The 23,346-nt window shown below is 43.5% G+C and overlaps 1 protein-coding gene across 1 annotated transcript; it reads left to right on the top strand.

Annotated features, from left to right (window-relative positions):
• Positions 1-3,176: 3,176 nt before the first annotated feature.
• Positions 3,177-17,924, top strand: LOC106843260 (cytochrome P450 2B4-like). Its single transcript, XM_014860211.3, is given in 10 exon segments — positions 3,177-3,347; positions 6,588-6,750; positions 6,876-7,025; positions 8,562-8,722; positions 10,190-10,366; positions 10,895-10,904; positions 10,907-11,035; positions 12,308-12,495; positions 12,664-12,805; positions 15,859-17,924. Coding segments are annotated over 10 exon segments (1,497 nt in total). The 3' UTR covers positions 16,065-17,924.
• Positions 17,925-23,346: the final 5,422 nt, after the last annotated feature.

Here is a 23,346-nt window from a genome sequence, read left to right on the forward strand (position 1 = left end):
AGAGCCCAGAAGTAAACCCACACATTTATGGACAGTTAACATTCGACAGGGAGCCAAGAGCATACGATGGAGAAAGGAGAGTCTCTTCAATAAATTGTGTTGGGAAAACTGGACAGCCACATGCAAAAGAATGAAAGTAGACCATTCCCTTATGCCATGCAAAAAAAAATCAACTCAAAATGGATTAAAGACTTGCATGTAAGACCTGAAACCATGAAACTTCTAGGAGAAAACATAGGCAGTACGCTCTTTGACATAGGCCTTAGCAGCATATTTTCAAGTCCCATGTCTGACCGGGCAAGGGAAACAAAAGAAAAAATGAACAAATGGGACTACATCAAACTAAAAAGCTTCTGCACAGCAAAGGAAACCATCAACAAAACGAAAAGACAACCTAACAATTGGGAGAAGATAGTTGCAAACCATATATCACATAAGGGGTCAATATCCAAAATATACAAAGATCTCCTACAGCTCAACAACAAAAAAGCCAAGAATCCAATTTAAAAATGGGCAAAAGATCTGAACAGGGATTTCTCCAAGGAAGATATATGGATGGCCAACAAGCATAGGAAAGATGCTCAACATCATTAGCTATCAGGGAAATGCAAATCAAAACTACAATGAGGTATCACCTCACTCTGATCAGAATTTCTATAATTAACAAGACAGGAAACCACAAAGGTTGGAGAGAATGTGGAGAGAAGAGAACCCTTTTTCACTGCTGGTGGGAGTGCAAACTGGTGCAGCCACTATGAAAAGCAGTATGGAGTATCCTCAGAAAATTAAGCTTAGATCTACCATATGATCCAGCTATTCCACTGCTGGGTATTTATCCAAAGAACTTTAAAATGCAAAGGCATAAAGATACCTGCACCCCTATGTTCACTGCAGCATTATTCACAATAGCCAAGACTTGGAAGCAACCTAGGGGCCCATCAAGGGATAAATGGATAAAGAAGATGTGGTATTTATACACAATGGAATACTACTCAGCCATAAGAATTGATGAAATCCGGCCATTTGTGACAACATGCATGGACCTTGAGGATATTATGCTGAGTGAAATAAGTCAGAGGGAGAAAGTCAAATACCGTATGATCTCACTCATAAGTGGAAGATATAAACAATGACAAACACACACACAGCAATGGAGAATGGATTGGTGGTTACCTTGGGGGAAGGAAGGAGAGGGAAAAATGGGTGATTAGGCTCACATGTGAGGGGATGGACTATAATTAGTTTTTGGTGATGAACATGATGTAATCTACACAGAATTCAAAATATATTATGATGTACATCCAAAAGCTATATAATGTTATAATCCAACGTTCCTGCAATTAAAAATAAATAAATAAAATTAAAGGAAATACTTGATCTGTCTTTAGATTTTATGAAAGTTACAGTTGAAAAGGCAGTTTCACATGCCCAATTTATTTTCAATGTCCTTAGACGTTTTCCAACCACTGAATTGAGCATCACCTAAAATTAAATTTTCATTTTAATTATTCCTACTAGCCATATTTCAAATGCTTAATACCTACATGTGGCAAATGTTTACCACATTGGACAATGCAGTTCTAACCTGTAGCTGACCTTGGGCAACACTCTCAATCTTTGTGTGCTTCACTTTCCAAATCTATAAAGTTGGGATGACAAGCATACCTGCCTTAAAGAGTGAGGATTAAATGAGTTACACAGTGTAAAGCACTTTACCTGTTCCCACCAGTGATTCCAAGGACTAGAATGAGGACCCAAGCTCAGTGCCAGATCACACAGCACGTTGGGAACCAGGACCTGGGTTCAGGAAAATCCATGGCAGCACTTCCCCAAGGTCAGGAAAGTACAGGTTCCATGCCTGAATTCAAAAGTTCAAGATTGTTGGTCCTCTCCTTCTGGGTTGGAGAAGTATGACTCAACTACAAGGATGAGGATCCTGGTTCCAGCAAGGTTCTGCCCAAGATTGCAAGAAAGATGCTGTCTCATCTCCTCTCACTCTCTTTTAAAGGAGAGAGACAGAGAGACAGAGAGAGGTGGAAATTCAGGCCCAGGTCACCACAGGTAGACATTGACACATTCAGCAAATATGGAGTGAGCCTGCCACAGGTGGGGTGGGGGTCAGTGGATATCAATCAAACTGGACACAGTCTCTGAGCTCCTGGAGTTCAGAGTCTAAACGGGGAAACAGAGACACTGAGACAGAGAGAAGTAGCAGGAGAGAGAGCCACACACATACAGATTGGCAGTAAGGGTCAGAGAAAAGTCCTGCACTGCGAAGACAGAGCCAGAGGCAGGGACAGAACTACCTGCCACTGGTTAGAGCAATCGGACTTCCAGTGGACCTGAAAGCTCCACCTGTCAGGTCTCGGTCTCTCTGTCTCTCTCTACTTTACCAGCTCCATCCCTGACTCTCACCATTTCTGTGTTTCTCTCCCCTCTTTCTGTCTCTCCCATCCATCCAGTCTGTGGTTGTTACAGAATGAAAGATGATGGAAGGGGTCTGGAGAGATAGACACTGGGGGTCCACAGGCCCTACAAAGACAGGAACTGGTTGACGCACAAACACACAAGCACACACAGACTCACACACAGTGACATATACCACAACCACCATGCAAATGCAAACACACCTTCAGGTATGAAACCATATAAATACATACAAGTCTGCACATATGCAAAAATATGCACATAAGCAAACCCAGGCTCATACACAGAAACACATCTGGATGTGCAAAAAGCACAAACACCCCTTCACGTATGAAAATCATGTGAACACACACACAGATGCAAGCAGGCACAGAGAAACACATGCAAGAATAACTACACAAATGTGGCCAAAACAAGTAGACAGTGCATGCTCATCCAGACCCAGAAAAATAAACACACACACTTGCACACACACACATACACTCATGTGAACCTTGGTATCTCTACCACAGTACCTCTGCCAACCTCTAGGGAGGGAATGTGTAGGCAGGGAGTGAACAGGTCAGCAGACTGCCTGAGCAGGAAATGTTGATCCCTTATCTCCTCTCTTTAATGTTGACACTCCCAGACAATGATGAGAGAGGAGGTGAGGAATAGAGGAAGTTACATAAGTGGGTGGGAAGGTAGGCTCGGGATAAAAAACCCCTGCTTGAGGCTGGAGTGGGGTAGAAGACAGTCAGAAGTGGACCATGGTACTCAGCGTGTTCCTCCTCCTTGCTCTCCTCACAGGACTCTTGCTTCTTTTGCCCAGGGGCCACACAAAGACCCACAGTTACCTCCCACGAGGACCCCATCCTCTGCCCTTCTTTGGGAACTTACTGCAGATGGACAGAAGAGGCCTACTCAAATCCTTCCTGAGGGTGAGATGCAGATGGATGGGGTCTGTGGGTGGCTTTCAGGCTCTGTACTTGGGAATCAATCCCCAGAAGGAGGTGGGCATCCTTCCAGGCTCAGGGGTGGGATATGTGAAGGTTGGTGAGTAAGGAGCATGGAACTGAGCATGGTGGATGGTGGCCAGAGAGTCAGAGGTGTCCTTGCTCAGCTGGAAGTGTAGGGTCACTATCCCTGGAGCAGGCAAGTAGGCAGGAAGATGTGCCTTGGTGTGAGTCACAAGTGTAGAATTTTACCCTCCTCTTCCACCCTCTGTTATATTCCTGGGTGCCTGATCACTGCCGGAAAAGACAGAAAAAGGGGCAGTGACAACAATCAAGTAGGTTTCTACTCTGCTGACAAAAGACATCAAAGGCTGGCTCATGGCAGTGCCAGGACAATGGGAAGGCAGGAGGGGGAACAGGATGAGAGGCCAGGTATCATGTGCTTATAATAATGAACATTAACACACTATAATAGTAGCTGACACTGCAGAGTATTTGCTAGGCTCTATATCACTACTTTCCAGGCATGATTTCATGTTTGATGATCTATTTATTTATTAATAATGAAATCCACACCTGTGAATCCACTATCCAACAGAGAACTGGAACACTGACAGTCACTTCCAACTGTCCCATGATTCTTTGTCCACTTTCCCCCACCATAGCGACTATCCTCCTGAATCTTGGGCTTTTTGTCCCTTTGCTTTTAATAGAGAGTGTTTTATCACAGATGTGGAGGCCCCAAGTGCACATTACTTAACTTTCAATATGTTTAATGTAGCCCAAGTGTTTCATGCTTTTGTGTAAACTCTTGGACTTTGTTTCTTCACTCAGAATTATGTGGCTGAGATTTATCTGTATTGTCATGGGAATTCATCAGGTCTTGTTTACAGCAAGAGAGCTGGGAAAGGTACTTTCCTTGTTTTAGAGGTATGGACAGTGAAGCTCAGCCTGAGGAGGTCACCTGTCCACAGTCACACAGCTGGGACTTCACAGAGGGGATGTTAGAGTTCAGCCTGGAGGTTTCTTCATCTTCAATACCTTCACAGACTAGAGCTGCCTAAAAATTTGGGGATTAATGAATAGTTTGGGAATTTGATTAAAGCAGTGGGCTCCCTCCCCTACAAATATCCATATAAATTTAGCATAAACTTTTGAGAGCTGCAGATCCCCTAAAGCTCTTTCACAGACCCTCCAAGGATCCTCGAGGTAGCCATGATCTTCCATTATCATTGCATCTTTGTAGAGAGAGAGAAAGAGAAAGAAAGGGAGAGACTGAGAGAGAGAACAAGGGAGAAGGCGTTGGCTAGTGGATGTCATCATGGGACTAGATGATTAGAGTGGCTCTGTTCCTCCTCCACTCACCCATATGCTCCCAAGTCCTGGAGTCAGACAGACATGGGTTCGTGTTCCATATTCAACTTTTATTCATTACTCAATTCTTGCTCTCAGATTCATCTTCTGGAAAATGAGGCGGTAACCATAAGAGTGCATGCCACCTAAGATTGTTGTGAGGATTAAGCAGGATATTTTGCATAAAGCCTGGTGCATAGCAAGTTGAATGGCAGCTACTTAGATCTACTCATTCATTTACTCACTCATACAATAATAATTTACTGGCACATTCTGTGAGCTGGGGAATATTCTAGGCATTGATGATGTGGCATTGGACAGGGCATAGAAACTGAACAAATAAGAAAATATTAGGCAGATAAGAGCTATGATTAAAATAAACAGAGCAATATTTTAGAAAGTGGTGGGAGCTATTTCAGATTGAGTGGCAGGGAAAAGACTCAGTCTTGCTTTTCTTTTGAGCAGAGACCCTGAAAGATGGAGGTGGAAGTCATCAGAGAGAGGCAGGTGTTTGTATAAGAACCCTGAAACAGGGGCAAGTGCAGTATGTTTGGGGGAAAACGTCGAGGCTGGATCTAAGTAAGCTAAGAGGTGAGCGGGAGGAGAAGTCAGAGGAGTGACTGGGCAGCATTATGTAGGGCCGTGTGGTCCATGGTGGGGACTTCAGGTCTTATTCTCAGTGCAGTGGTATCGTTGGTGGTTTTGGAACAGATTAGAAATATTAACCAATTTACATTTTAGTGGATTTATTCTGGCTTTGGGGTGGGGTGGGTGGTGAAATGATTGTAGGATGTACAGGAATGAAAGTAGGGAGACCTGTGAGGATGCTTTGCAGAGACCAACGTGAGTAAGTTTTGAGTAAACTTAACCTTCTTATGATGTCAAGTCAACTTTTTATTGAACTTTAACATCACCCTACAAAGTGCACAAATCGTAAGTTTGCAACTCAGTGAATTTTCTCAAACGGGCATACTCATGTTGTTGACATAGCGATAAGTAATAACACAGCCTGTCCCCAGAAACCCCCATCGTATCAACCTTCCAGTCACTACCCTCTTACTATCCTGACACCATAGGCTCATGTTATCACTTACTGAACTTCATATAAACAGAATTATGACTTATGGACTCCTTTGTATCCAGTTGTTTTCTCTTAAAATTATGTCTGTGAGTTTCCTTCAGGTTAAGTGTAGCAGTGGTTTGTTCTTTTTCATTGCTGCATAGTATTTCACAACATGACTAAATCATTATATATTTATTCTCTATCAATGGTGTTGAACATTTCATTAATATGTCTTCTATGAATTTCCTTCTTCGTATTTTTGGTGAATGCATATGCACATATATCTTGGGAATTTTGTTGAGAGGGTAGGTGCTGAGTGACTAAGTACATATGTGTTCAGCTTTAGTAAGTACAGCCGAGGAGTTTCCCAAGTGGCTTTACTGATACTATGATTTATCAAATTTCATTATCATACCCAGAGGGCAGTCACTTTCCCTTCACCTCTACTAAGTGGAGGATTCAGGGTAGTTCTCTGGGGAAATTGTCAGGAGGCAGAGAGCAGGTTGAATTTGGGTCACAACAAGGATGATTCTTTAGTTGCAATGCCAGGGAGATCTGGCTAGATTCAAGGGTATAGGTAAAGGTGATATTGGAAATATTTAACTATCTCTACTGTTTAGGGCACCAATCACGTGGACCTTGGTTGAGTGGTGGGTTAATCCTTTAGTTGCTGTGTACTGGGATGGAGGGTCTTGGGGGCGGCAGCTAATTATGAATCAAATGGAAGTGTTTTAGTAGTTTAACAACTTGGACGGCCACAGAGGCACACACTGACTAACAGCAACCTTGGGGATGGGTATGCTTGGCAGCTCCAAGAGAAATATGGGGATGTCTTCACGGTGTACCTGGGGCCAAGGCCTGTGGTCATGCTGTGTGGGACAGAGGCCATCCGGGAGGCCCTGGTGGACCAAGCTGAAGCATTCTCTGGCCGGGGCAAAATTGCTATCATTGGCCAAGTCATCCAGGGATATGGTACGGACCTCAATGGCCCAAGGCAGGGGTGGGATGGGGGATGGGAACTAGGGTGGTGAGTCTGGGAAGGGAGGGTAAAGGGAGCAGAGGGACCTAGAGTCTCCTTCCAACTTCTACACCCCCAGGTGTGATCTTTTCAAATGGGGAACGTTGGAAGACCCTTCGAAAGTTCTCTCTGGCCACCATGAGGGACTTCGGGATGGGAAAGCGGAGTGTGGAGGAGCAGATACAGGAGGAGGCTCAGTGTCTGGTGGAGGAGCTACAGAATACCAAGGGTGAGCCCCTGGGGATGGGCAGGAAAGAAGGACAGTGAATCGTAGAGAGATGTGGAGTTCATAGCAACAGAAAGGCAGAGAAGTAGATGTGGACAGAAGAAGAGAACTAGAGATAGAGAAAGACAGAGCCCAAGAGGACCATCAGACTGAAGGATAGGACAGAAGGAGGAGCATGGAGATGGAGAGATGAGCAGAAGAGGGACATGGGGAGCCGGAAAACATGTGGGGTTTAGAGTGCTGAGAACAACCCAAAGACACGAACTAAGATATTAGCATGCTATTTTCTTGTGTTCAGGGAAACCAATGCATGGATTAATTGTGTCTATCAAAGGCAAAAAACAGGACTTACATAAAAGAAAGCAAGGAGAGAAAAGGGAAAAGTACAAACATTTGGAAAATGAGGAACTAAATTTTCCTTTCTGTGGGTGAACTGCTCATGAGCTGTTAGCAAGCAGGGAAGACAGTGGGGTATGCTGCTCTTGGGCGGGTGGATGGTTGTCAAAGACTCACTCCCAGTTGTTTTTGGATTCTTCTAAAATGGATGTTTATGAGACAAAAAAGTGACAGGGTCCTTTCTAAGAATTAGCAAGTCATAAACGTGAGACTTGGAGGGAGAGGCAGAGACACAGGGAGAAACAGAGGAATAGGGAAAGAGGTCTGAGAAGAAACACAGGCAGGAAGAGAGTGCACAGAGGGACAGAGAAGGAGACACAGACAGAGATGGAGGGACCAAGACCAAGAGAGACATGCAGAGACAAGAGAGAGAGTGTAAGGGGCTCGGAGGGGCAGAAGAAACAAAGGGAAAGAGAAACTGAGGCAGAGGAAATTAGACAGACAGAAAGACAGGCTCAGGAGAGGGTCTGCAGGGGAACAAGAGAAGTTGGACAAGTGAGACCCAGAGAGAGAGGCTGAGCCTACATGACCTGATGTTGCTGAGCTCACAGACACCCTCCTTCCAATGGGGCCAAACCTGGGGTACGCTGATATCAACTAACAAGTGCAGAACGATTCCTAAAGGACAGAGGTTGGAGAGAAGAGATGAAAGGGGTGCGACAGATAAGGGACAGGAAGAACAGGGCTTTTTAATTTGCACATGTGATTGATTGAATACCTGCTCTGCACCACCCCCACACCTGGGACTGAGCTCTACCTGCTCCCAGAGTCAGAGCTGGGGCCTGAGTGTGGACCAACCACACAGCCCTGCAGCTAGACAGTCGGGGTCTGAGTCCTGGCCCCAGTGATGAGTAGCTGGGTAACTCTGATGAAATGACATGACTGCTCTGTCTGCCCATCTATGAAATGGGGATGATAACAGAATTGCATGTTCCTCTCAGGGTCATGGTAAGAATTAAATAAAACAATATATGAAGTGCTTAGAATAGGGTCTGTCACCTAATATGGGCTAGTGAGTATTAGCTGCTCCTGGTCCTGTTTTCCTCATCTTTCCTGAGCAACGGAGGGTAATTACACAGAGCTTGGGCAGCAGCCTCAAGGCCTTTGAGTCTGTGTCCAGTTACCTGTACCTCCGCCCCCTAGGAGCCCTCCAGGACTCCATCTTCTTCTTCCATGCCAGTGCCGCCAACATCATCTGCTCCATTGTCTTTGGAAAACGCTTCTCCTACAGAGATCCCCAGTTCCTGCAGCTCCTGGACTTGTTCCATCAGTGCTTTGTGCTCAGAAGCTCCTTCTTCGGCCAGGTCAGGAAGATGGTGAGGGACAGTGGGGATGAGAAGGGCATCCGGGGCAGGGGAAAGGGCTGATCTGCTCTAGGGATCAGAAATGCCCCTTAGGGCTAGAAGAAGGGCAGAGAAAACGGGGAAACGGGGACACTGAGACGGGGAGTGAGGGGGACACAGTGAGAAGGGGAATGAGAGATGAAGAGAAAGAAAGGGCAGTGATGAGGGAAGCTTAAATAGAGAGAGAAGAATGAGGATGAGGGAATGAGAGCTTGCAAGAGAGAAGAGAGAAGAGGGGAAGAAAAGAAATAAGAAAGAGAGAAAACATGACAAACAAGTGCAGAGATAAAGCAATCCTGCGAGAGACAGTTGAAAATTTAGTGTGTTTGTGTGTGAGAGAGAGACAGAGAGAGAATGAATCACACTTTCAGACTGTCTGCTCTTCTGTCCCTGCTTCCTCTGAATCTTTGTCTCTGTCTTTGGCAAAGCCTTTCATTTAAGGAAATTCAAGGATATGTGAAAACAAGAGACTTCATTTTCCCCATTTCTCCTCATTCTTTGTCTTTTTCAAAAGTTTCTCCCACATTATAAAGGAATATGCTCCTCTTTTAAAACAAAATAATAAAAGTTTCTCTTTCTCAACTAATCTGGAAACATCCCTATCGTGTACTAAGTCAAAAAATTTAAATGGCAGAACAGCATGCCTGGCTTTCCTTCTTCACCAAGCGTATGTCAAATTCACAGCTGGGCCTATTACAAATGTAGAATGGGTGAGTTTTTGTGACAAGCCCTAGAAGTGGTTTCCTTTTTCTTCTCCCATAGAGAACCATGGAGAGAGAAAAGTCTGGAAGGAGATCCACCAAAAAGTTAACAGTGGTTATCTATAGAGGGAGAGTTAAGAAGAAATTTTACATAATTACGTTCTTGAATTTTTTGCAATTATTTGAAAGAAGTTGAGTATTACATTAATCATCAGACAAAACAACACAACTACGTTCCCAAATAAATAGATAGTCTAAGTTGCCGGTGGCTCATCTTGTGTTAACATGATGTTATCAATGCCTGACACAGTAAGGGAGATGCAAGAGGTGGAAAGAGTCATAGAGAGCTTTGAACAAAACAGATACACTGTTGATGTAGGCAAGAGAAGCCCAGAGAGATGATAAGAAGGAGAGACACACAGAGATAAGGAGAGGCGGACAGGTGGGGTAGAGACCAACCAAAAGACATAAAGATGAGAGAGGAAGATGCAGAATGAGAAAATGTGAGAATACTGCTTCAAAGGAGACATAGAATTAGTAAGCAAGGGACTCAGATACAGAGGGAGAGAAAGAGAATAAGGCAGAGAAAGAGACACAGAGAAACAGAGACAGAGGCAGAGAGAGACAGAGATTCCCCCTCTACAGTATCAGGGCCCAGCACAGCTGCCCCTCCCTTTGACCTCAGCCCCAGGAGGACCTCACAGCCCCTTCTCTCCTGCCTCTGCAGCTGTTTGAGCTCTTCTCCGACTTCCTGAAGCACTTTCCTGGCATACACAGGCAGGTCTACAAGAACCTGATGGAAATCAAAGCATTCACTGGCTGCAGTGTGAAGGAGCACCGTGAAACCTTGGACCCCAGCAACCCCCTGGACTTCATTGACACCTACCTCCTTTGCATGGACAAAGTGGGGTTTGGGAGAGGGCAGCTGGAGGGGAGGTGGGGAAGGAAAAGATGGGGGATGAGAAGAAGGGAGGGGAAAGGTATAGAGAGTGGGGAAGAGGGGGAAGGAAGACCAGAGGATGAGGAAGAGAAATTAGGAAAAAGGAGGGGCGATGCTAGAGGGAATGGAGAGGGACTTGAAAGGAAGGAGAAGAGAAGACAGACAGAGAAATACAGAAATATGGGAATACAGGACACGGAACAAAAATATAGCCACAGGTGAAAAGACCCACAGAGGCAGAAAGAGGCTGGGAGAGGAAGAGAGACAAACACACTGAAGAGATGGACAGAGAGATTGAAAAAGAGCCAGACAGAGTGAAGAGAGACTGAGAGAGACAGAAATAGAGATATTGTTGGACACGAAGGGGACAGAGAAAAGTAAAATGAGTCATGTGTATGAGAGACCCAGAGGCAGATGGAAAGTGCCACAAGCAAAGTGTGTGCGCCTAGGCTCCAGCCTCCCCTGATGTGAGCCCTATCCCTCTGGACCCAGGAGAAGTCCAACCCGACAGTGAGTTTCACGAGCAGAACCTCATGCATACCGTGCTCTCGCTCTTCTTCGCTGGCATGGAGACCGTCAGTATCACTCTGCACTATGGATTCCTGCTCATGCTGAAACACCCCCACATCACAGGTGGGTGGGCTGGGGACAGCCAATTGACAGGGGTCTTTTGAAGTGAGGCTAAGAGTCTTTCATCAATGAGAGAGGGCATATTCACATCTTATACCTGGATCACTGCAGGGTTTGAAGGAGCCTCCAGCTAGGCCACCTCTGTTGTTGGATGGATGACTGAAGAATCTGTCAATCTCTTCTTCCACTGTTTTCTCTGATCAATTAAAGATCAACTCATTCATTCCTTCATCCATCCATCCACCCATCCATCCATCCATTCATCTGTCTGTCCTTTTATTAATTAATTAACCTGTATCCTCAGATTCCTTTATCTATGATTCTTGCTAAAACGTACACTTCCATTCTTTATTCAGATTAGTTGATTCATCTGTTGATCCTTTGAAACAGTGATTAATTGAATGAAATATTTTTCATTGGTTCATTTGCTCATTCATTCATTCATGCATCCATCTATCTATGAGATAGGTCTCATTCCTTAATCCTTCCTTCAGTCAGTCTTTTGATTCATCCTTCATCTATGTATTCTTTCATTTATCCATTTAATAATTGACTCATTAATTCATCCTTGATTTCTTCACTTATCTTTCGATATATCCAACCATGTATTCCTTTATTTGCTCACTCCATTCATTCACTTATTCCTCCCTAAATATGGTCATTGGCCCATTCATATGATATTTTGGCCTATGGACCATTTATTAATTAATGTTCATTAATTCATCTGTTGATTGATAAGCAAATACATACATTCATTAATGTTTTTCTATTCATCAATCTTTCCATTCATGAATTGATCCATTGATTGATTGATTGACTGGTGTGTTCATTTATTTATCCGGTTGTTCCTGGGTTAAGCTATTGATCTACTTCACTGTTATATTCCTGAGGACATAGCAAGTGCTGAATTTCTCATACATACACAATAAATAGAAGTTCACTTTTCTACTCATCTTGGAGAATTTTGATAGATTCATGGCATAGAGTCATTAATCTGAAATTATATACAACTAGAATAGTGGAACACATAGGTGTGTGTGTGTCTGTGTTTACCTGTGCATGTGGGGAGAGAGTCCACAACATTCAATAAATTTAAATGGCTGAGAATTCTTGTTGCTTCTTCCTTGCTCCCTCTGCACCAAGCTACTTTCCTGAGGGGTGTCAATAATCAAACCCTTTACTATAGGTATTTCCTGGCTCATTGGCCCATAGAGCAGTGACCCTGCTGAAATGTTTCTTTGAAATGAGGTTCACTGGTCCCACTCTTCTCTGCAGAGAGAGTCCACAAGGAGATTGATCTGGTGATTGACTCCCATCACCCTCCAGCCCTCAATGACCGAGCCAAAATGCCATACACTGATGCAGTCATCCACGAGATTCAGAGATTCTCAGATCTCATCCCCCTTGGTATACCCCACGTAGTCACCAAAGACACTCACTTCCGAGGGTATATCATCCCCAAGGTGAGGCCAGCCTGTCTCCCACGTCTGTTCTGGGTGGGCATCCTGGGTTCTCTTAATCTACAAACTTGACCGCCTGTTGGTTTTATCATTAGAGCCCTGTTGTTCTGTTTTTAGGGGTGGAGTGGGGAAGGGAATGACAATACCTTTGATCTTGTGACCCTCCCTCAGGACCCTCAAGTATATCCCATTCTGAGTTCTGCTCTTCATGACCCACGTTACTTTGAAAAACCAGATGCCTTCTACCCTGACCACTTTCTGGATGCCAATGGGGCACTGAAGAAGAATGAAGCTTTTATCCCCTTCTCCACAGGTAAGCTGGACCCACACTCCTTTTCCCAGACACCAGAGTGCAGGTGCCACACCATCCTTGAGACTATCAAGGAAAGGTCTTCATTTATTGAGACATGAGTATATACCAGTTGCTTTCCCTGCATTAACCCACTTCAGTATCACTACAACCCAAGATGAGGCTTGAGAAGCTAGATCATGTCCCAAAGGCACATCTTGGTAAGCTGGACCCTGGGCAAGTATTTTAACATCTCCATATCTTCAGGTATAAAATATCTGCTAAACATTACTCTGAGTCCAGTGCTCTGTTGGAAGCTGAAGATAATACATTGGGCAAGTCACATAGAGACACAGTTCCTGCCCCAAGAAATTACATTACAGCAGGGAAGATGGGCATTCATTGTATGGTCACAAAATAATATCTAATTAAATGAATCAATGCTTGCAATGTGTTTAGAACTGCTTCGGACAAAGTGAGTGCTCATAGGGGCAGTTATTCTCATTATAATTATTCATAATTGTGGTAAGTGCTCTAAAGGGGGCTTTGAGAGTACAAAACAGGTATTGACAACTGTTGGTCAGTTGGTGAGGAAAAGCTTACTTGAAGCACTGATTTCTAAGCTAAGACCTCATGGGTGAGCATCAACAGGCCATTAGAAAGAGTGTTTCAGGTAGAAGGAACAGCAAGGGCAGAGCCTGAAGGGAGATACAGTATGGTGCATTGAGAAACCAGAAGAACCCAGGCAGCCTAGGGTGTGCATTCCAGAAGGGGATAAGGGTGAAGAGCTCAGCTGGAGGGACTTGAAAGTTCTGCTGGCACTTGGGAACCAAGGAGGGTCTTGAAATTCTCTGAAATGTCTCTATCCCCATTCTCCACACTTTGGCCTCATCCAGAGAAAACTTCTAGACCCAGAATTCTCTTCATTTAGTAGAAAAGAAAACCTGAGAAACCAGTCTCTAGTTTTGAGTTCCATCGCTGCCTTCAGTGACTGGGGACCCTGGCTCTGACCAGTGCAATGGCCTCCCCCATCATTTCACCTTTATGTTGTAAATGCCATTTAAAAAATATTTTGTAATTTTTTTTTAAAGATTGGCCCTAAGCTAACATGTTGCCAATCTTTATTTTTTCTTCTTCTTCTTCCCAAATCCCCCCAGTGCATAGTTGTATATTCTAGTTGTAGGTCCTTCTGGTTCTGCTATGTGGGACGCCGCCTCAGCGTGGCTTGGTGAACGGTACTAGGTCCGTGCCCAGGATGCAAACCAGTGAAGCCTGGACTGCCAAAGCAGAGCACATGAATGTAACCACTGAGCCAAGGGGCCAGCCTCCCTCATTTCATCTTAAGTGAGAATTGGGGGCCCCATGGAGGGGTAAGGGTCAACTACTCTATTCAATAGTCCTGATCTACATTTAGAGAAAGTCAGAGAAGTGGATAAATAAGGACAGAGACAGACAGATAAGGATAGCATGAGTGAGAAACAGAGAGAACAGAGGGAGATAGAGACAGGAGAGAGAGTGGTGGAAAGAGACAGAGTGAACGTGAGACAATAGAGGGAGGAGGGGAGAGAGGAGAAGGGAAAGGTGGAAGAAGAAGGAGAGAAACAGAAGAGAGAAAGAGAGAAAAAACAGAGTGACATAAGCAGAGAAAAAGAAATAGTAAAGGAGAGAAAACAGATCTGTAGGAGGAGATGAAAAGTGAGACAGTGAGAGTTGCAGACAGAATCTGATCCAAAGAGACAGAAGCAGAGAGGTAACCAAGATGGAAGAAAACAGACAAAGAAGAGACAAAGAGAAGTGAGATAGAGAAAGAGTACCTGACAGCAGGTAGGGACAGAGAAAAAGACTGAATCGAACTGCCGTGGGCAGAATGTAAGACAAGCTGAGCCAAAAAGGTGTTAGAGAAAAAGGGAACCAAAGCATGTCCAAATGGACATCCCCAGGGATGGGGCGGATGGAGGAGAAGGAGATAACAGGCATCAGGCTGTTCTGGAAAGAGCCGGGTCGCAGAACCCGTTACAGGAGAAGAACCTGCCCAGAGCTCTGCCCTGAGTATCTCTAAGCTCATGTCTCCTGACCTCTGGATGTGCCAGAAACAGGTGGATCCTTCCCCAGATAGCACCACATAGGCACAACGTCTATCAACTTGAAAGGTCTAGCAAATGCATGGAAACCCGTCCTTGACATGACCTTCCAAGGTTGTCAGTTTGTAGATGAAGAACCACAGAGGTAAAGGAGGAGCCTCTCAATGTCTCTGCCTGTGTTTTCAGCTCCTTTTGTCCTCTTTTCTCTCCAAACCGTTCATTTATAACCTGCTGGGTGAGTTACCTTACACATCTGAGAATCTGATGGAAGCCACAGACTCCCCTCTTAAGCGCATCAGTCTCATTCACAATTTTATGCACAGCCAGGGGATTTTTCAGAATTCTTGAAGTGCGTGGTTCTCAGGCTGAGATAAGAAGACATCCCAGAGATAGATAAACACATGCAGTGCCAGAGACACACCCCACACACATTCCCCACCAAACATACTGAGAAACAAACAGGAAGAACTAACTACATTTATAGTATCCTTAGAAAGAGCCAGAAGAGAATTCCATTCTAAGTATTGTTCAAATATTATTTCTTTAAACTCAAATTAGGCCTATGAGATAGGCACCATTCTCCTCATATTAGAAATGAAGGACATTAAAAATGTGATGTCAGAAACACGCACACACCTACATGTGGAGGCAGACATACACACATCCACACACACACACACACACACAAACACACACACACACAGAGCTGACCAGAAGTGGGTCCTTAGATTCTCTGGGGCCACAGGACCCTTTGGAAATGGATCAGAAGCTATAAACTCTCTCCTGGAAAAATGTGCAAGGCACATCCACACAAAGATTTGTGCCTGAATCCGCAGCGTTTGTGAGCTCCCTAAAGGCCCACCCTGAATGGCAGGTTAAAAGCCAATCTCATGCACCCCTTTTGTAATGGATGCAGGTGTCTGGGCTTTGGGATATGACAGGGCAAAGAATGTGCATCTGCCCCATGCCCACTTTGGTGATCCTCTGTGTCCACAGGGAAACGCACTTGTCTTGGTGAAGGCACAGCTCGCACCGAATTATTCCTCTTCTTCACCACCATCCTCCAGAACTTCTCCATTGCCAGCCCTGTGGCCCCTGAGGACATCGACCTCACACCCCGGGAAAGTGGTGTGGGCAGGATACCTCCTGCATACCAGATCAGCTTCCTGCCCCCCCCAAGGAGGCTGGGGGATGGGGACTGAAGGATTCTGGGGTCATGAAGTAGCCCCTCCTCTGTAGAGAACGTCTCTGGACTCTTTCTTTGTCTTCCTGCCTCTGAGAGATCTGCTGCAAGCCTGTATACTTCCCCCTCCTTGGTTGCCACCTCAGGGGGAAAGTCCTTCCTTCAGTCTCACCTCCTTCCATCTTGCTGCAGCTCTTCAAAGACTCAAGATGTGTTTTCCTTTCTGCTAGTTAATGGAATTCAAGAAGTAGTGTGTGTATATAAATGTGGGGCTAAAAGGCAAAACATTCCTCATGATCTCTGCAATTCTGCCTCCCAAGCCACAGGTCACCCTGAGTGACTTCTCCCTTCCTCAGAAGAACCACAGCCTCCATTTATCAACTACTTGTGCTCCACAGTCTGTGGATACAGGACCACACTTGAATCCTCCTCCCATTAGCCCCTGTGGTGGGCACAACAACCATGCTCATTTTACAGTTGAGTAAATGGAGGCCAGGCAGTGGTGTCAGTTGTCCCAGGTCACATGTTTGGTGAGTGGAGGAATACAATTCACACTGTCTGCGTGGCTCTAGAACTCAAACTCTTCACCATAGCTCCTTCTCCCCACACATATATTTTCAAATTAAGATGAAACCCACATATCACAAAATTAACCATTTTAAAGTGTATAATTTAGTGATATTTAGTTCACTCACAGTGTTGTGTATCCACTATCATTATCTAGTTCCAAATATTTCCATCACCCCAGGAAAAAACCCCGTACAAATTAGGAGTCACTCCCCATTCTGCTTTCTGCTTAGTCCCTGGCCAACACCAGTCTGCTTTCTGTCCTGTAGAATGTGCTATAATGCAAACTGAATGTTGTGTCCTTATACCTGATGAATCTTCCAAGGTGTCATCTTCTTAAAACACACGAGAAAACAGTTGAATACCCTAAGCAACCCCTCACCAAGTCTCCATTTATTTAGTTGGCTCCCTTCAGGTTGTCTTCTGTGACCAGATCACAATTCTTATTTTTGTTACTTCTTGGAATTCTTGTACTAATCATAATATTCAAGCCGATTACAGCTTTGTTTGCTCAATGTTGAATGACTGATATGCAAGCTAGAGTAACGACCACTCAATAACTTGAGTTGGTTGATCATTCTTAAATTTGTGAATGAGCCTCTTTCTCTGATAAGGATTACACTTAAGACTTATTATTCTGAAGTAAACACTGTGTTACCATTACTAGTATATCTTCTCTCGAGTTGTTAATTGTTATAAGTGATGATTACAAAATCTTGTTCAAGTTCATGTACAATGGTTGTGTGACAATCCAAAATTATTGACCTATGGAATGCTTCCCCTACCAGCATGTACCACTCTGTCTGCTCACTAGGCTTAGCTATTTTCCCCCCAACATGGATAACTGGGTAAAATAAAATGAAAGCCCAGCTCCAAGGGACATGATGGAACCAGAGCAGGCAGCAACCACCCTGGCACCGAGGGACAATAAATTGATCATCATTTCTTTCTATCGAAGTATTATCAATCACTTTCTGAAAAATGATGAAAATAATAACAAAATGAAATTTTCACATATCAGGGTATATTAGGAAGCTATTCTGGTTTAAATTTGATTTGACCTAAAACATGTTTATCTCAGAGCAGCCTGACTTATGGCCCAACACGGATGGACTGTACATCTGCTTCAAACATTTCCCAAACCAAAGAATGCAGTCTTTAAAGATAGGGATAAGTGTTTCCCTCTCTCTGATGCTGATACCAGTAGTTCTTTGAAGATAAGCTTTCTTCCCAGAAAACCAAATTCAAGTTGACCTACTGTGTATGTGCCAAACTGAGGCAAAACATCCCTTTGTGACTCTGGGGGGAAAAATATATTTCTGTGATTCTTGCTGTATGTTCTTTGTTCTGAAATGCTATATAACCATGCTGTAAAACACAGTTACCCAGAGTGCTTTTTTCCCCAGGCTGGTCCTCACATCACCTCTTTAAATATCTCTCTTCCCTATAGATTGGTCATTGATTATTTGCATTGTAAGTGGGAAGCTTCCAGGTACCCATGAAAATAGACGTGTCATTTGTTTTGCTTAAATTTAGAGCCACAGTCTTCCAATTTGATTTTTAAAAAAGCTAGTTTGGGGAGATCAAAAGTCCCCCATACTGGCCGTTGGAATTCTGGACTGCTTTTGGTTTGTCTGGACCACTTAGTTAGAAATACATATGTAGGGGGCCCAAAGTTCTTAGACATAAACTAGGCTGGGGTCCCTGAAGGAGGGTTTCCTTCAGAATATTTAGATGACTGGAATTCCGTTTCTGAAATTTCCTTTGAAAATGGAAGAAAATTCTTAAAGTCCTAGCCCTATCCCCAAAGGAATCTTTAAACAAAAGAAAAGTTTCTAGATACTTAGCATTGGTTTTAAAATGAATATGAAAGCCAAAAAAAAACCTCTTGGATTGTCAGCAAGCCTAGCCACAAAAGGAACTGTGCTACCTTCACAAAACAACAAGGACGATGTATTGAACCCAAGGACAGAGGCTTGAACCAGAAGGACAAAGTCCCTCCTGTTAGAGGACAAAGCCTCTTGTGATTCTGAATAAAATCTGAGAGCTCAAAAGGCAAGGAGAGCAGAGCTCAGTATGTGAGAGGAGAGTCGCCAAACTGAAAGCAGGCAGCAACACACATAAGTGATGAGCGCAAGGATGTCCACACACACCACTCTTATTCAACATAGCAGTAGAAGTTTTAGCCAGAGGAATTAGGCAAGAAAAATAAATAAAAGGGATCCAAATAGAATGTGGAGAAGTAAAACTCTCACTGTTTGCTGATAACATTGTTCTATGTATAGAAAATCCTTAAGACTCCTCCAGAAATCAATTAGAAATAATCAACAACTACAACACAGTTGCAGAGTATAAAATCAATTTACAAAAATCAGTTCCATTTCTATACACTAATAAAGAACAAGGAGAAGTAGAAGTCAAGATTACAATCCCATTTACAATTGCAACAAAGAATCATATACTTAAGGATAAATTTAACCAAGGAGGTGAAAGATCGATTCACTGAAAACTATAAGTTATTATTGAAAGAAATTGAAGAAGACCAAAATGGAAAGAAGTGTGCCTATCTCTCCAGTTCCCCCTCCTTGGTACTCCCATCTGTGACAACCACAGATAGGAGTTTTGGGAGAAACAGAAGGACGGGGGAGAGACGCAGAGCTGATGAGACTCAGAGGTAGAGGGTGTCAGTTGGGGAGACACAGAGAGACTGAGACATGGCACGTGGAACATTTGGGTCCTCTGGATGTCTGATTGCTCTGACCAGCATCAGGTGGTTCTGTCCCTGCCTCTGGCTCTGTCTTCACAGTGTAGGACTTTTCTCTGATCCACGCTGACAGGAGTGTGTGCCTCTCTCTCCTGCTACCTCTCTCTGTCTCAGTGTCTCTGTTTCTGCCTTTAGACTCTGAGCTCCAGGAGCTCAGAGACTTGGTCCAGTTTGATTATCTGCATCATCACTCTGATCCTGCCCCAACCCAGCCCATGTCAGGCTCACCCTATATTTGCTGAATATGTGGATGAATGTGTCCATGTCCACATGTAATGGCCTGGGCCTGGCTTTCCACCTCTCTCGTCTCTCTCCTTTAAAAGGGAGTAGTGGCAGGTGAGACAGCATCCTTTTTGCAATGTTAGGAAAACCATCACTGGATCAGGATCCTGACATTGGTAGTTGAAACATGGTTCTCTGACCCAAGAGAAGAGGACTGACATTCATAACCTCTTGAATTCAGGGGTGAAACTTGTACTTTCTTGACCTTGGAGAGGTGCCATCATGGACTTTCCTGAACCCAGGTACTAATTCCTTTTGCGCTGTTTGATCTGGCACTGAGCTTGAGACCTAATTCCAACCCTGGGAATCACTGGTGGGGATGTGTGAAGTGCTTTACACAGAGTAACTCACTTAAGCCTAATCCTTTGAGGTAGGCATGGTTGTCATCCCCATTTTACTGATGGGGAGAGTGAAGCCCAGTGAGGTTGAGGATTTTGCTCAAGATCACCTTGGGGGTTAGAACTGCCTTGTCCAATATGGTAGACACTTGCCACATGTGGCTATTAGGTACTGGAAATATGGCTACTAGGACTAATTAAAATTTAATTTTAATAGAAAATTGATACTTAATTCAGTTATTGGAAAACTTCTAAAAACATTTGGAGCAACTGGGGTATGTGAAACAGCTTTTTCAGTTGCAACTTTCATGTAATCTAAATACAAAGTATTTCTCAAGATAATATAGGGTCCCAATTAAGATGTGCTATCAGTACAACTTACACACCAGATTTCAAAAACATAATGAAAAAGAAGTATGATGAGAGGCAGAAGTAGAAACAGAAAGAAACCCAGAGACAGGGAGCAGCCAAGAAATAGATAAGAGATATAATACAGAGATGAGGCCGACAAAAGGACGGTTCAAGAGAGACAGAGAGAGAGAAGAGGAGAGCAAGAGAAGCAGAGATACAGACAGGGGCAGGAGGCCTCCATGGGTCACAGCCAGGGTTGCTGTCTATGAAAGAGCTAATTTTTATATGTGAAAGTGTTTTGCTTTTTTTTTTTTTTTAAGATTTTATTTTATTTTATTTTATTTTCCTTTTTCTCCCCAAAGCCCCCCGGTACATAGTTGTGTATTCTTCGTTGTGGGTTCCTCTAGTTGTGGCATGTGGGACGCTGCCTCAGCGTGGTCTGACGAGCAGTGCCATGTCCGCGCCCAGGATTCGAACCGACGAAACACTGGGCCGCCTGCAGCGGAGCGCGCGAACTTAACCACTCGGCCACGGGGCCAGCCCGAAAGTGTTTTGCTTTTATTATTATTTTTTTATTTTCAACAGCTTTACTGAGGTATCATTGACATACAATAAATTGCATGTTTAAAGGATGTAATCTATCAATTCTGACATATTGCACACCTATGAAACTATCACCACGATCAAGATAATGAACATAGTCATCACCCCAAAAGTCTCCTCGTGTCCTTCTGTAACTCCTCTCTGTTGGTGGGAATGTAAACTGATGCAGCCACCATGGAACATAGTATGGAGGATCTTCAAAATATTAAAATTTGAACTAGCATATGATCCAGCAATTCATTTATGGTATTTATCTGAAGAAAATAAGAACACTAACTTGAAAAGTTCTCATCACAAGAAAAAAAAATTGAAACTACGTGTGGTGATGAATGTTAACTAGACTTATTGTGGTGATGGCAATATATATAAATATTGAGTCAATATGTTGTACAACTGAAAGTAATATAATGTTATATGTGAATTTATCTCAATTTAAAATAAAACAGTATTATTTTCAGGTAATGGTATATTATAAAATGTTTTATTTTGACAACCCTATAAATTATATTTCTAATAACTCCAAAAAAAAGGGGGAGGCAGGAAGGTCAAAGCAAGTAGTAGGAGAAAGAGTGTTACAGCCCAAGTGGGCTCGTCTGCTTGCCGCAAGACATGCCAGTATTCTGGAGGCAAGGTAGTAGGAGAGAAAGAAATTTATTACAGCTTGCCAGCAAGAGGGGAGATGGCCAACTCATGTCAGAAAGAACCATCTCACAGAACAAAGACTACAGGCCAGTTATATACGGGGCCAGTCTCCAGGTGGGAGAGGCGGCTGGTCTCTGGGAGGGGCAGACATCTGGTCCCAGTTCCTGATAGTCCTTTGTTTTACTGGATATGCACCAGAGAATGGAGCAGCTGCCATATACCCTGATCTCTCAGTTGTCATTGATGACGGCTATCAGCACAGGCTCTCTGCCTGGGGGTCATCACATTCCTAAGGAACTCAAAAGAACAAAGCTATCATCTTAAAGCAGCTGGGAGGGGCCACAAAATCTACAGAGCATGTCTGGGCTAGTTAGCCAGAGGTCACTTAAAGTTACAATATAGTTCCTTTTCTACAATATAGCTTCCCTTATGTCAACCTTGTGCTGAGCAGGTATCAATTTGATGATGGGAAGCAAGAGATTGGAGTGACGTGCAGGGACCCTGAGCCAAGGAATGCAACTTCCAGAAGGAATACAACCCTGTCAACACCTTGACTTTAGCCCAGTGAGACTGATTTTGGACTCCGACCTCCGAACTATAGGAGAATAGATTGTGTTGTTTTATGCCACTAAGTTTGTGGTGATTTATTAAGAGCACCACTAAGAGACTAATATTAGGTTCGTTCATACTGTTGCAGACATCAGTTGCTCACTCCTTTTCATTGCTGAGAGTACTCCACTGTATGGATACTCCACTGTTTGATTACTCATTGATCTGTTGATGAAGATTTGGGTTACTTACAGTTTGGGGCTATTAACTCAAGTTGCTTATGAATATTTGCATACAAGTGTTTGTATGCACATACATTTTCATTTCTCTTGAGTAAATACATCTTTGTGGAATGATTGGGTCATATGGGAGGTGTATACATTTTATAAGAAGCTGCCAACCTGCTTGCCAAAATGCTTGAAAAACTTTACATTCCCTGTAGCAGTGTATGAGAGTTACAGTTGCTATACATCCTTGCCAACACTTGGTGTGGTCAGTCTATTTAATTTTAGCCATTCTGATAGGTATGTAGTGGGATCATGTTGCAATTTTAATTTTAATTTCCGTAACGACTAATGGTGCTGCACATCTTTTCATGTGCTAATTTGTCATATATATGTCACCTTTGCTGAAGTGTCTGGTCAAATCTTTTCTCCATTTTTTAAATTGAGTTGTTTGTTTTCTTATTCTTGAGTTTTGAAAGTTCTTTATCTATTCTAGAGACAAAGTTTTTGTCAGATAGGTGATTTGTAAATATTTCTTCCCAGTCTATGGCTTTTCTTCTTCTCTTAGTGTCTCCTCTTTTTTTTTTTTTTTTTTTGAGGAAGATAGGCCCTGAGCTAACATCGATGCCCACCTTCCTCTGTTTTACATCTGGGATGCCTGCCTGAGCATGGCTTGATGAGTGGTGCATAGCTCTGTGCTCAGGATTTGAGCCAGGGAACCCCAGGCTGCCAAAGCAGAGCACACAAACTGAACTGCTGTGCCACCAGGTTGGCCCCTTAACAACGTCTTTTGAGGAGCAAACTTTTTAAATTCTGATGACGTTCAATTTATCGTTCTTTTTATGGATCCCACTTTTAGTGTTGTATCTCAAACACTTTGCCCAACCCAAGGTCACAAAGATCCTACGTCTTTTCCTAGAAGTGTTTCAGTTTAAGGTTTTACATTTAGGTCTATGATCCATTTTTAGTCAATTTTTGTGT

This window comes from Equus asinus, chromosome 26, assembly GCF_041296235.1.
Source record: "Equus asinus isolate D_3611 breed Donkey chromosome 26, EquAss-T2T_v2, whole genome shotgun sequence".
In the NCBI taxonomy this organism is placed as follows: domain Eukaryota; kingdom Metazoa; phylum Chordata; class Mammalia; order Perissodactyla; family Equidae; genus Equus; species Equus asinus.